Here is a 13,173-nt window from a genome sequence, read left to right on the forward strand (position 1 = left end):
ATCTACCTGGGAGCCTGTATCTAATATTTTATGGGTCTCATGAACAAATAAAGCGAGTTGGGTCTCTCACGATCGCTGTTTCCGGAATCCATGTTGATTCCTACAGAGTAGATTCTGGGTTTCCAAAAACAACATGATACTCGAGCAAAAAACATGTTCTAAAATTCTACAACAGATCGACGTCAGAGATATAGGTCTTTAGTTTTGCGTATCTGCTCGATGACCCTTCTTGAAGACTGGGACTACCTGTGCTCTTTTCCAATCATTTGGAACCTTCCACTCCTCTAGAGGCTTGCGGGACACGGCTGTTAGAAGGGGGGCAAGTTCTTTCGCGTACTCTGTGTAGAATCGAATTGGTATCCCGTCAGGTCCAGTGGACTTTCCTCTGTTGAGTGATTCCAGTTGCTTTTCTATTCCTGGGACACTTATTTCGATGTCAGCCATTCTCTCGTTTACGCGAGGATTTAGAGAAAGAACTGCAGTGCGGTCTTCCTCTGTGAAACAGCTTTGGAAAAAGCTGTTTAGTATTTCAGCTTTACGCGTGTCATCCTCTGTTTTAATGGCATCATCATCCTGGAGTACCTGGATATGCTGTTTCGAGCCACTTACTGATTTTACGTGAGACCAGAACTTCCTAGGATTTTCTGTCAAGAAAATGCGTAGCAAAAATCTATGGTACTTAGATTAATCTACCAACTGGTGACATATTGACACTGTTTACTAACATTATCCCAAACGAAATATTAAAAAATCTAGGTTAGCACGCACGTACTGACGCCAGATTTGTTTTACAGGAAGTCACGAGCAGAGTGGCAGCTATGGTAACATTTTATATGTTATTAAGTGCGAGTGGCGCCGCTGATTGACCTTCCTGTGTGCAGAGCCCGTGACGACGATCGTGGGCGAGCCGGACATGTACATCTACAAGGGCAGCACCATCAACCTGACGTGCATTGTCAAGCACAGTCCGGAGCCGCCACCGGCCATCGTCTGGACGCACAACACACAGGTGAGTGTGTGTCCTAGCGTGGACCAGGTGCCGCGCTATTCACGATATGTAGTTACTGGAACTGTATGCTCGTAGAGTGTGCTTTCACACCCAAACACGTAGGACCACAAAGTGCTTGAGATGTAAGTACATATCCTGCTGTTGTTACTGTCTCGCACGATTCCTGGAATAACACCCTCCCTTCAGTCGCCACTCACAGATGGTATTGTACAGTTAAGTAATCCTACTACCATTTGGATCTCAACTTACATCATACACTTACACTGTTTACTAGCGTCATCAATCACATTTTAAGTTCAGAATGCGCGTACTACAGGAGCTACTTTTCCCAGCTCGTATTCTACCTCGAATAACACCTTCAGTCACTACTCACACGCCGCACTACACAGTCAATTACTCCAGCGACAATTTCGCTTTCGACTTACCCCATAAAGTGAACTATAGTAAGGTCGCCAGCGTCACTTAACTTTCATAACCATGTGTTACAAGAGATGTCTCTTTTTTTCAAGCTGCGAACCACAACGATTCCTTGTTTTTAAATTAATTAACGATTCTATGCAGTCACGTTTGTTTCTAAAGAAATGACGGGTTTCATGTGGCGTCCATCATCTTCAGCCCGCCGACATTCAATGCCTCCGGTCTGGAAAAGCACGTTGTTACTCAGCAGACTGTAGAGACCATTAGCCGAGGTTAATTACCCTCACTTTATTGTTTTTGGTCAGTGTCTTAGACTATTACTGACATCGCAGCTAATTATTTTCACGAAAGAGCTTCTGAAACCACTTGCGGCTATAGAGGGTGACTTTTTCAGGTGTCTCAGCAAGCAACCACCTGGGAGAATTTGTTGTTCATTGTTGATAATATTCGGAAAACTATGCCACCATCACTTAACGACCTGGTAGAACTTGCTGCTGACCAAGATTGTAGGACATACGGTGCTTCCATTCAAGACTCTCTTTCGCTGCGTAGTTAGGTCCACGATATCTTTATAATACTATCGTTTCACGTATAGTATAATTAATCTTATGCTCTTCCGATCTGCCATTTATGAGCTACACAAAACTAACCATATAACCATTAATATCGGTTTAGCTTTACGACAGTTTCCATAAACGACCTAAAGCCACCCTGTATTTTATGACGCAACCTCCGTACAAAAGGAAAAGAGGAAGACGCTGTGCAGAATGGAAAAATCAAGTGGAGCAGGATGTGCGACAAATAAGTTTTGAATAGAAGTTTGTGGAAAGATCGAGAACCTTGGATAAAAGATTTCGAAGAACGATCTAAAGAGCTCTGAACAAGAAGGAAAAAAAAAAAGAAAAATGACTGGCTTCATCGCTTTGCATATAGAAAAAGAAAACCCATAAAAGTGGTGTTTCTATAATGAGATTAGTATTATTCAGTCCAACTCGTCTGTTCTGGCCATAGTACAGATGTGTGGTCTCTAGTATGATAAAAAAAAATTACGTTAAATATATTTGAATTTTTTTTCAATTTTAATCTGATAATTATATATATTTATTGTGTTTCATACTAGAATGTCGTGTTCCCAGTTTGGCACAGCTTTGCCACAGGAAACACGAAAGCGGTCGACGACGTCCGTCTTCTGGTCGGCTCCTGGTCGTTGTCAGAAAGAGGCTAGTTTTTGATTACGCAAACGTTTCTATTATTTATAAAAGAACAACCCGGATTTCTTTACGTAATCAGTATGAAATTTACAATCACCTAAGGGGCCTTTAACAATGAACAATAAAAAAATGGCATTTTAAATGAAATCATTAATAAATGGTGCAGCTATGAGTTTTTTAGAAGACAATGAGCGGCCTTCTGTCTACGACCAGGATGCCGCAGTATTCTCTGCTGTAGTGAAGGCTGTTTGATATTTACAAAAATAATATGACATGGAGGTAAAACTGTATGGTGCGATCAGATTTCAGCCTGCCCTGTACTATCTCCTTGGTTCACGTTTTTGTCACAAATTACAGTCATTACGTTTCTCCTTCGTTAAAGACAATTCTTGCACTGTTCAACACCTTCATAACAATAACTTGCCGATTTACAGTTTCGAACATAAATTACTTGAATTTTATTAATTAATAATGTTGTCTGCACGCTGACAAGACCGCTCACTTTTATTGCTTAAAGTCGACCTTCTTTACGTTTTCACATTACAAGCAGAAGTACAATAAAATCTGAAGACCTACAAAAGTTTTTTACTGTCTTCTTTTATTTACATCGAACGGAACGTCAGTTCAGCTTCTGTTAAAATGTTTCTTTGACTGCGCAATCGATGTATTAGCGTCCGCGCTAGATGCACATCTTTACAGTTACGTAAATTATATAAAACTAATTTCTTTCAAAGAATAGGTCTCATCTCATAAGTTGATCACTTAATATACAGTTAGGTGAATGCCTTTCCAAGGGAACTCACAGCTTTCATACTACGGAATTCCCAATAATATTACAGGTCCAAAATGAAAAAGACACACACACACACACACACACACACACACACGCACGCACACACACACACACACAAAATACACTGCGCACATATCTCATGTGAGGACAAAAATGCTTCTCTAAAAGTCAGTGACAATCTACCAATTGTGAAGGCGCACAATAAATGTTGAACGTTGTGTGTCACCCGTTTAATGTACCTATATGACGTGACTCTTCAAGCTATCCGGGCGGATGTGTTGTAAATAGTCTTCGCGGGTTTGCCGCCCGATCCGGCGGCAAGTCCATGAAGACTGTTTACTACATATATGACGTTCACATCTTCAATGGTGGGATCTAGTTTGCCTCTATATTTGAAGTAACACCGAAGTAGAAAGGCCTTGAAGATGACAGTGAGGTTGTAGTGGGAGTAGCATAATAGCTGAGGGTGCATGATTCATCAGCGATACTGGAATAATGATTTAGTATCCGTATTTGTTTAATACGTAGACATCCTTGGTGATAACCTGTAAACTTCATAGAGGTAAGTCATTGTCGCATATTAAATTAATGTAAAAGTGTTCGAGAGCACAATATTTATTTAATAATACATACGTCAGTTAGCTCGGTAAAATTATTCCCTATAAGAAATTTGCGTCTCCAACTCAAGGAGATTTTTGACACAATTTAATTTTTCATTATTTCTAGTTTATAGTGTTTGACGATATTCCTGCTCATAAGCGATCATCAACAGTTCAGCTGTAAGTGAAGACAAGTTTTTTTGGTTTTATGATGTTCATTATTGCAAACAATGACTGACACAAATATTTGGCATTGGGGAACGATATTGTCTTGTACGATACTTTTTTCAAAAGCGGATATTTGTTTCTGTAAACTATATGCAATAAGTTTTTATCCGACGCATTTAATTTTATGAACGTTGTTCACGTTTATCACTTTTCAAATCGGTCTTGATGTAAGCGAAGTTCGGAAACAAGCTACGGTAAGTATAAATCATCATCGCTTTCTTATTTGTGATTAATTTTTGGGGTTCCGTTCCTCAGTCTGTAAAAACAGATCCATTATAGGGTCACTTTGCTGTCCGTCAGTCTGTCCGTCTGTGAAAAACTTTTTTCTCAGGAACGTGTGTAGGCAGACTACCAAGCTGAAATTTACATCTAAAAGTAGGGTCTACAGTCCACAGGCTGTGTAAAATCTTAAGCCTCTAGGTCACTGTAGTCAAAAGACACTGCCATTTATGTACAAGCTAGCTCACGCATCAGAACCTATAGATGACCCATAAATATATATAATTAAGTTTCTACGGAAACCTCAGAGGGCGAATCCTGCTCCCACTTGTCCGTTTTATCTTTTTCTGGTAACATAAGGCGAGAAGCACGGTCGCTGGACACCTTGGTACCTTCGAGCATCCAGTTGGCGCCCCTTGCATTAGCGCATCAAAAACTTTATTCTTGCGCCGTATCATTACTTCCTGGATAAGGAATCAGTTTTGTTTCATTTTTATTTAAAGGTGGTGACAAGCATATGAGATTACATCATCGTGAGCGTCATCGTCATCATCATCATCACTAGCACGTTTGTCCTTCTTTAAACTTGTCCTTCTGCAGGAGATTATTCCATTCTTGGTGATTGGTGCCGAACACCTCCAGTTCTGAATTCCAGTTTACTATTGGTCCTCTCTGACTTGTACACTATGTCAGCAAAAGTATCCGGACACCTGGCTGAAAATGACTTGGAAGTTCGTGGCGCCCTCCATCAATAATGCTGAAATCCAATATGGTGTTGTCGCCCCCCCACCATTGGCCTTGATGACAGCTTTCACTCTCGCTGGCATACTTTCAGTAAGGTGCTTGAAGATTTTTTGGGGAATGGCAGCAGATTCTTCACGGAGTAGTGCACTGAGGGGTGATATCGTTGTCAGTCGGTTAGGCCTGGCACGAAGTCGGCGTTCCAGGTCAGGGCTCTGTTCAGGCCGGTCCATTACATGGATGTTATTGTCGAGTAACCACTCCGCCACAGTCCGTGCATTATGAAAAGGTGCTCGATCGTGCTGAAAGATGCAGTCGCCATCCCCGAATTGCTCTTCAACAGTGGGAAGCAACAAGGTGCAACAAAGTGCTGGCCTGTGTTGTGATAGTACTACGCAAAAAACAAGGGGGGCGAGCCCCCTCCATTGAAAACACGACCACACCACACCACCGCCTCCAAATTTTACTGTTGGCACTACACACGCTGGCAAATGACGTTCACCTCGCATATGCCATACTCACACCCTGCCACCTGATCGCCTCATTCTGTACCATGACTCGTCACTCCACACAACGTTTTTCCACTGTTCGATCCTCCAATGTTTACGCTCCTTACACCAGGCGAGGCGTCGTGTGGCATTTACCGGCGTGATATGTGGATTATGAGCAGCCGCTCGACCATTAAATCGAAGGTTTCTCACCTCCCGCCTAACTTTCATAGTACTTGCAGTGGATCCTGATCCAGTTAGCAAATTACTGTGTGATGGTCTGGATAGATGTCTGCCTATTACACATTACGATCCTCTTCAACAGTCGACGGTCTCTGTCAGTCAACAGACGAGGTCAGCCTGTATGCTTTTGTGCTCTAAGTGTCACCTCACGTTTCAGCTTCACTATCACATGGGAAACTGTGGTGTCACCGCCAGACACCACACTTGCTAGGTGGTAGCCTTTATATCGGCCGCGGTCCGTTAGTATACGTCGGACCCGCGTGTCGCCACTATCAGTGATTGCAGATCGAGCGCCGCCACACGGCAGGTCTAGAGACACTTCCTAGCACTCGCCCCAGTGGTACAACCGACTTTGCTAGCGATGGTTCACTGACAAAATACACTCTCATTTGCCGAGACGATAGTTAGCATAGCCTTCAGCTACGTCATTTGCTACGACCTAGCAAGGCGCCATTACCAGTTACTATTGAGATTATGAATAATGTACCATCAGGAGCGATGTTCACCATTTATGGATTAAAGTTAAGTATTTCAGCAGCAACGTACGTTTTTTGCTAAAGTCTAATTTCCTTGTCCTGTTCCAGACCTCACGCCAGCCTGCGTGAACTTAAACGCGTGCCTTTCGGCTTCCTGTCATAGTGGATTGGCTGTCTTGCCAATCCACAACAGAAGCAGTGGTGCTAATTGTTGTGTCTAGACAAGACAGTCCAAACGCAAGGTGGAGATACCGAAAGGGCACGCGTCAACTCACGCCGACTGGCGTGAATTCTGGAACAGGATACGTAATTAATGCTATAAAGAAAAGTACGTAGCTGCGTTCGTACTTAACTTTATTCCATCATTGTGGTACATCGCTCTTGGTTCTACAAGTGAGACTCTCTCCAGATATGGTTAATGGCGCCTTGCTAGGTCGTAGTCATGGACTTAGCTGAAGGCTATTCTAACTGTCTCTCGGCAAATGAGAGAAAGGCTTCGTCAGTGTAGTCGCTAGCAAAGTCGTCGTACAACTGGGGCGAGTGCTAGTCCGTCTCTCTAGACCTGCCGTGTGGTGGCGCTCGGTCTGCAAATACTGACTGTGGCGACACGCGGGTCCGACATGTACTAATGGACCGCGGCCGATTTAAAGCTACCTCCTAGCAAGTGTGGTGTCTGGCGGTGACACCACACTAATGATGTTTAGGAGCGTGGAAATCTCGCGTACAGACGTATGACACAAGTGACACCCAGTCACCTGACCACGTTTGAAGTCCGTGAGTTACGCAAAGCACCCCATTCTGCTCCCTCACGATGTCTAATGACTGATGAGGTGGTTGATATGGAGTACCTGGCAGTAAGTGCCAGCACAATACACCCAATGTGAAAATCGTATGTTTTTGGTGGTGTCCGGATACTTTTGATCACATAGTGTACCTCCTACCTTAGTTTTGGTCTTCCAACTCTTTAGTTTCCTCCAGCCACAGTATTCAATATGATGTTAATCATTCAGTCAACTCCCAGTATATGTCCTGACTACTGTAGCCTTTCGATCATAAGGTAAGTAACAATTTGTTGTTCATCTTCTTTCCTCATGCTGGCCAGCTAGGGACAGACCACATAAATTACAATCTATCATTTTATCAGCTTTAACTGCCCCAAATGCTTCCGCATTCGTCTCTGGTGTTCTTTTTTATTCTCTCTGTTGTGACTTGGCAAGACAGCCAAGCCACTATGACCGGTAGCCGAAAGGCACGCGTTTAAGCTCACGCAGGCTGGCGTGAGGTCTGGAACAGTTAAAGGAGTTGAGTCTAGTAAAAATAATACGTAGCTGCTGGAATACTTAACTTCAATCCATAATTGGTGAACATCGGTCTGACGGTACATGCATCACAAGATAAATAGCAAATGATAATGGCGCCTCGCTAGGTCGTAGCAAATGACGTAGCTGAAGGCTATGCTAACTATCGTCTCGGCAAATGAGAACGTAATTTGTCAGGGAACCATCTCTAGCAAAGTCGGCTGTACAACTGGGGCGAGTGCTAGGACGTGTCTCTAGACCTGCCGTGTGGCGGCGCTCGGTCTGCAATCACTGACAGTGGTGACACGCGGGTCCGACGTATACTAGCGGACCGCGGCCGATTTAAAGGCTACCACCTAGCAAGTGTGGTGTCTGGCGGTGACACCACACTCTCCTCGTCTTGAGCTTCGGCTTTTCCTGGAAACCATTGTGTGTTCGTAGTTTTTTCCTAACGTACATTACCCTGATGCCTGTCATGGGAATATCGCGACAGACTACAAGCGGTTGAAGAGTGTATCCTGGGAACAAGTCGACGTTAGGGATCCGCGTATGGAAACGTCATCCAACGACGCTACAGAGTGTCGAAGTTATAGACAATGACGCCGGCCACTGGGCAACCCATTCAACAGAAAACATGACTGTTCGCTGTATACCGAAAAGCAAATGACATTTTAGAGCGTTTCATGAGCAAAATAAAGTGCGCATGTTCAGAACCGTCGTCCGCCAAGGAAACAGAGCAGTGCAGTTGTGGAAGACAAGGCCTTCCTACGCAGTACCTACCAGCATCTCCTCCACCGGCGATCAAGGCAATTAGTTGCGATCACTGAATAACAAAGAGCATCGCGACACATTCCACGTACGGCCTGCACAGTGAACAAAGTCACGTTTGCTGCCGCAGGGTTGGCCTACAACTTCGCGGCATCTACAACTTCGAAGCTATGTATCGTCGTTGGATGACGTTTCCAAACGCGGGTTCCTATCGTTCCTGAAGACACACTCTACAAACCCTCGAAGTATATTGCAACATTTATGGGTCACATTGTATAGGTGGTGACTAGGACGCCAACTGTTTTCGCTATTTCCCTCTTTGGGGCCCAGGATATTTACGAAAATCTTCCTTTCTTTGGTCTGAGGTTTCCCCATCAGATCTTTCTTCTTTATTGTAGGAGACTCTGAAGCATATGGAGCCACCGGTCGAGTATAAGTGTAGTACAGTTTAATTTTGACGTTTAAGGGTGTCGATCTCTTATTGTAGTTGCCTATAGTTTGATGGTAGGCCATTTACATTTCGTTAATGTACTGCACGAAGGGCTCTTTCTCTTACAGGTTAGCTTGTAGACGTTTACGCAGATATTTAAGTTATTCCGCCAGCTTAATTCTTCTTATTCCGACCTCCAATTCTCTTAGCACTTATTTCAAAGGAGATTTGAAGGCCAGCTTTCCTTACCAGTTCTTCAGTTGGTTAAGATCCTTTCCTGTAGTATCTACGAAATCATTGCTAAATCATTTTCAAAGGTAAGTCAGTCCATTGCAGTCCATTGTAAAATTTATACCGGATGAATCACCTAAAACTTCCACCACAAGTATTGCGGAAATGGAGAGTACTACTCATGTGCGCTTTTCACAGAACAGATTGCTACACGAGGGACAATATACAGTTGTAATAATACGTGGAAGGTGTATTTTGTATGCAAACATACAGTTTTAAGTAGCACAATGCCTATTGACATTGGAAAACTAAAAGTAGATTAAAACAGAATACAGTGGTATTCGTTGCAGGATTCTAGAACGAATGGTTCACGAGATATCGTATTTCGAAAAATTTCCATGTCGGTACTTGTTTGTGCCATTCAACCTGCGTACTTCCTAAGTACAATGCTGTTATGTTGGCTTACAGTGTGCTTGTTTGTTCCCTGAGTGTACTGCCACTTGCTAGTCGGTTGGTGTGTGACAGTCTTAACAGTAGGTCGCGCCTGAACGATGGGCTTTACCAATGCGTAAAACGCCGACATGCTAATGGTGTATGGAGAGTGCAGAAAGAAAGCAGTTCGTACTTGTACGGTGTATGCGGTAATTGTTTATCGTCATCTTAAACCAGTTACGTGAAAGTGGTAGTGTAACATCTACATACCGAAACAAAAGCAAATAAGAGACGACAGAAAGGAAAATTAATGTTCACTCTGCTGTTGTAGCCGGCAGGTGTGGCCGAGCGGTTTTAGGCGCTTTAGTCTGGAACTTCGCGACCGCTACGGTCGCAGGTTCGAATTCTGCCTCAGGCATGGATGTGTGTGATGTACACAGCTTAGTTTGGTTTAAGTAGTTCTAAGTTCTAGGTGACTCATGACCTCATATGTTAAGTCCCATAGTGCTCAGAGCCTTTTGAACCATTTGAACCATCTGCTGTTGCATTTAAATTGCACGTTACCTCTCGCGCAATCCCACGAGGAAGTGGCATGAGGCTGTCCTACATATTCTCCATGAACATAGTTTCCATCGCTGTCATATCTCTCCCGGTCAAGACCTGCATGGGAACGATTATGTGAATCGTGATAACTTCTGTTATGGACATTAAGACAGGATATTCCAGATGTGTCATGTAACATGTTAGGTGATGAAACCACATTTAGCAGTCATGGCCAGCTGAACCACCAAAACATACACTATTGTTCCTTTAAGAATCCCCGTTAGTTCTGTCACGTGGAAGGTCACATTGCTCGAAGTGTAAACGTGTGGTGTAGGACGATAATCCACCTCATAGGCCCGTTTTTCACGGATCACTGAACGCTCAAAAGTATCACAACCTCCTAACAGACCATCTTCCACGGATGTTAGGAGGCGTTCCTCTGCAGATAATGAGGAACCACTGGTACCAACATGACGGCTGTCCAGCCCATAGCTCACGAAGTAATACAGCATGTGTTCACGATTTCTTTCCAAATCCTTGGACTGGACGCCGAGGGCCTGTACCTTGGCCAGCTAGTTCACCGGATTTGTCACCTGTTGACTTTCTTCTGAGGGGAAAGGACATACCAACTACATCCAATGATGCGCAATTACTACAGCCTGCTCGGACATCTCCACTGGTTTGCTAGCACGTGTGCAGTAGTAGTTTTATACAAGACGGGAAGCGTGAATTGCCGCTGCTGGTGGTCATTTTGAACGCAATCTTTGACGGTTAGTTGTCTCGTTACCGAGCAGAACCCATGTAACCAGTGTACTCACTTGTGTTGATCTTTAGCAAGTCTTATACAAGTGGGAACTACTGAAAATATGATTTCTTGTAAGCGACTCGCACTACAATCCTGCTACAAATATCACTGAGATTCTAATTCATCCCATTTTAATTTTAACAGGCATCGCTATATTTAAAAAGTGTACGGTATCAAAAAAATACACTTTTTAATTGTTTTTACAGTCTGTTGGTTTTCTAATAGTACGAAGCCCTGAGTAACTGTCCATTCTGTGAAAACCGCACGCCATTAGCCCTTTCCATTTATGCAATATTTGCGGTACACGTTTGAGGTGTTTCACCGTGTATAATTGTAGCCTAGCCCTGCCCCATTTCCTACGCTTGAATTGCTCAATTCTTTCGGAATACTTTCCCGAAAGTATAGTTGAAGAGATAGACGATAGTCAGTCTCCCTGTCTGGCTTTTGTCCTCATTCCAAAGGCATCAGACATCTCTTCTCTGAACGTGACGTCGGAAGTGGTAATGGTCAGGGTTGATTGGATGATCGTTTTTGTCTTGTTATCTAAACAAAATTATTCAAAAATTAGGAATTGGATAGTACGATCAATTGTGTCGCGCGCCATATGTCTGTTTCACTATACCCATACATATTATAAAAATGTATGTAAGCTTGTTCCACGTCGTCTCCGAAACTACTAATTCAATTTCAGCCAAACGTGGTACACGTATCAGTTACTCCCTGGAAAGAACCACTGTGGGCAGGAGAACCACTAAACTCTAAAATGGGCGAGAGTATGGGGTGAAAGAGAATCACAGTGCACGACGCGTGACTACACACAATAAATTCAAGCAGTATTTGAGAATGAGAGCACTTACTGACTTGCATCCAACTTTACACATAATTTCAAACCTTTATGACTCTTTTCCTCGCTGAGAAAAGTGATGAAAGAACAAAACTTGATCTGCTTCCTACATTTTCGCTCTTTTTGCAGTAATAGTGCCGCATCAGGGACCTTTTAATTTATTGTTTCTCTATACTAACTCCGTTTGTGACATACTTTGCAGGCAATATTCGTATGTACCAACGAATTTGCTTGCAAAAATATATTATTACATGACAGTTTAGGAGACAGGTCGTCATAAACACTGAAATGTGTAAAAAACTGCATCACGCAAGACGTTTTAATTTATTACCTGTTACCACTAATTCTGTTCGCAACACACTACCCAGACAGAATCCACATATATCAGTGGATGTACGTGTAAAAATACATCATTGTACAACATATAGCTCAAGTGATATGACCTCATAAACAGTAGATATGTGAAAACGAAACTGCAGGAAGTGATATACGTCTACAAACATGTCTGAAATGAAATATACATGAAATATGTGCGACACGTGTGTACGTTGGCAAAGCCAGGGGCAAAAACATTCTCCAAACCCCTTGCTTGATTTCAGCCAAACTTCCTACACCGGCTACTTACTACTGTAGGGGTAAGAACCAGCAACATCCAAATCAGGTGATGGAAGTATCGTGGAGAGAGAAGGGGGAGTAGGTGAACAGAAGCAAATGGTATACGGGGAGATGGACACTACTAGCTGGGTGAGTAGGTGGACAGAGATGGGGGGAGGGGGAAAACGACGGAAAGTGACTAGAAGCAGATAGACAGGGAAAGGGGGAGGAATAGATAGACAAAGAGAGAAGAGGGGAGAAGATGCAGGGGGTGAGGAAGAGTTAGTGGTGAAGGAGAAGACTGGGGGGGGGGGAGAACGGGATACGGACAGATGGGACAGGAATAGATCGACAGATTTAGAAGCAGATGGACCAAAGGAGAGAAGGAGATGACGAAAGAAAAGGTGAGGGACAGAAAGACAGAGAGAGGGCAGGAGGACGTATACAAATAATGGTGGGAGAGGGAGGTGGAGTTGAACAGAGAGGAGGCGAGTAAGAGGTAGACAGAAATATGGGGAGAGAAGCACGTGGACTGAGAAAGGACGGAGGAGGAGAGGAGTACCAAATTATATAGATAAATAAATACTCGGACAACGTAAGGTTTCTCAATAGTAAATTATGTCATTTTCAGTCGAATATTTTCCATAACAGGCCGTATTCTCCCACTAGCCCAAAAAATTGTCTCCAGAGCTTTCTTTCAAATACGTCGAACTGTATTTTATACAGCATCATATATGAGCACAATACTCAATAAAGGTTTATACATCGTAAGTCTAGTTTCCCAGCAGCTTTGATTTAACATTT

At 43.2% G+C, this 13,173-nt stretch overlaps 1 protein-coding gene across 1 annotated transcript in view; it reads left to right on the plus strand.

The window, feature by feature from the left end:
• LOC126188807 (zwei Ig domain protein zig-8-like) overlaps positions 1-13,173 on the plus strand; it is a 475,470-nt gene that overhangs the window by 354,123 nt on the left and 108,174 nt on the right. Inside the window, exon 4 of the mRNA XM_049930420.1 lies at positions 882-1,009. Within this exon, the coding sequence (XP_049786377.1) occupies positions 882-1,009 (128 nt within the window). The remainder of the gene's footprint in view (positions 1-881; positions 1,010-13,173) is intronic.

The sequence above is a fragment of the Schistocerca cancellata genome, chromosome 5 (assembly GCF_023864275.1).
Source record: "Schistocerca cancellata isolate TAMUIC-IGC-003103 chromosome 5, iqSchCanc2.1, whole genome shotgun sequence".
Lineage (NCBI taxonomy): Eukaryota > Metazoa > Arthropoda > Insecta > Orthoptera > Acrididae > Schistocerca > Schistocerca cancellata.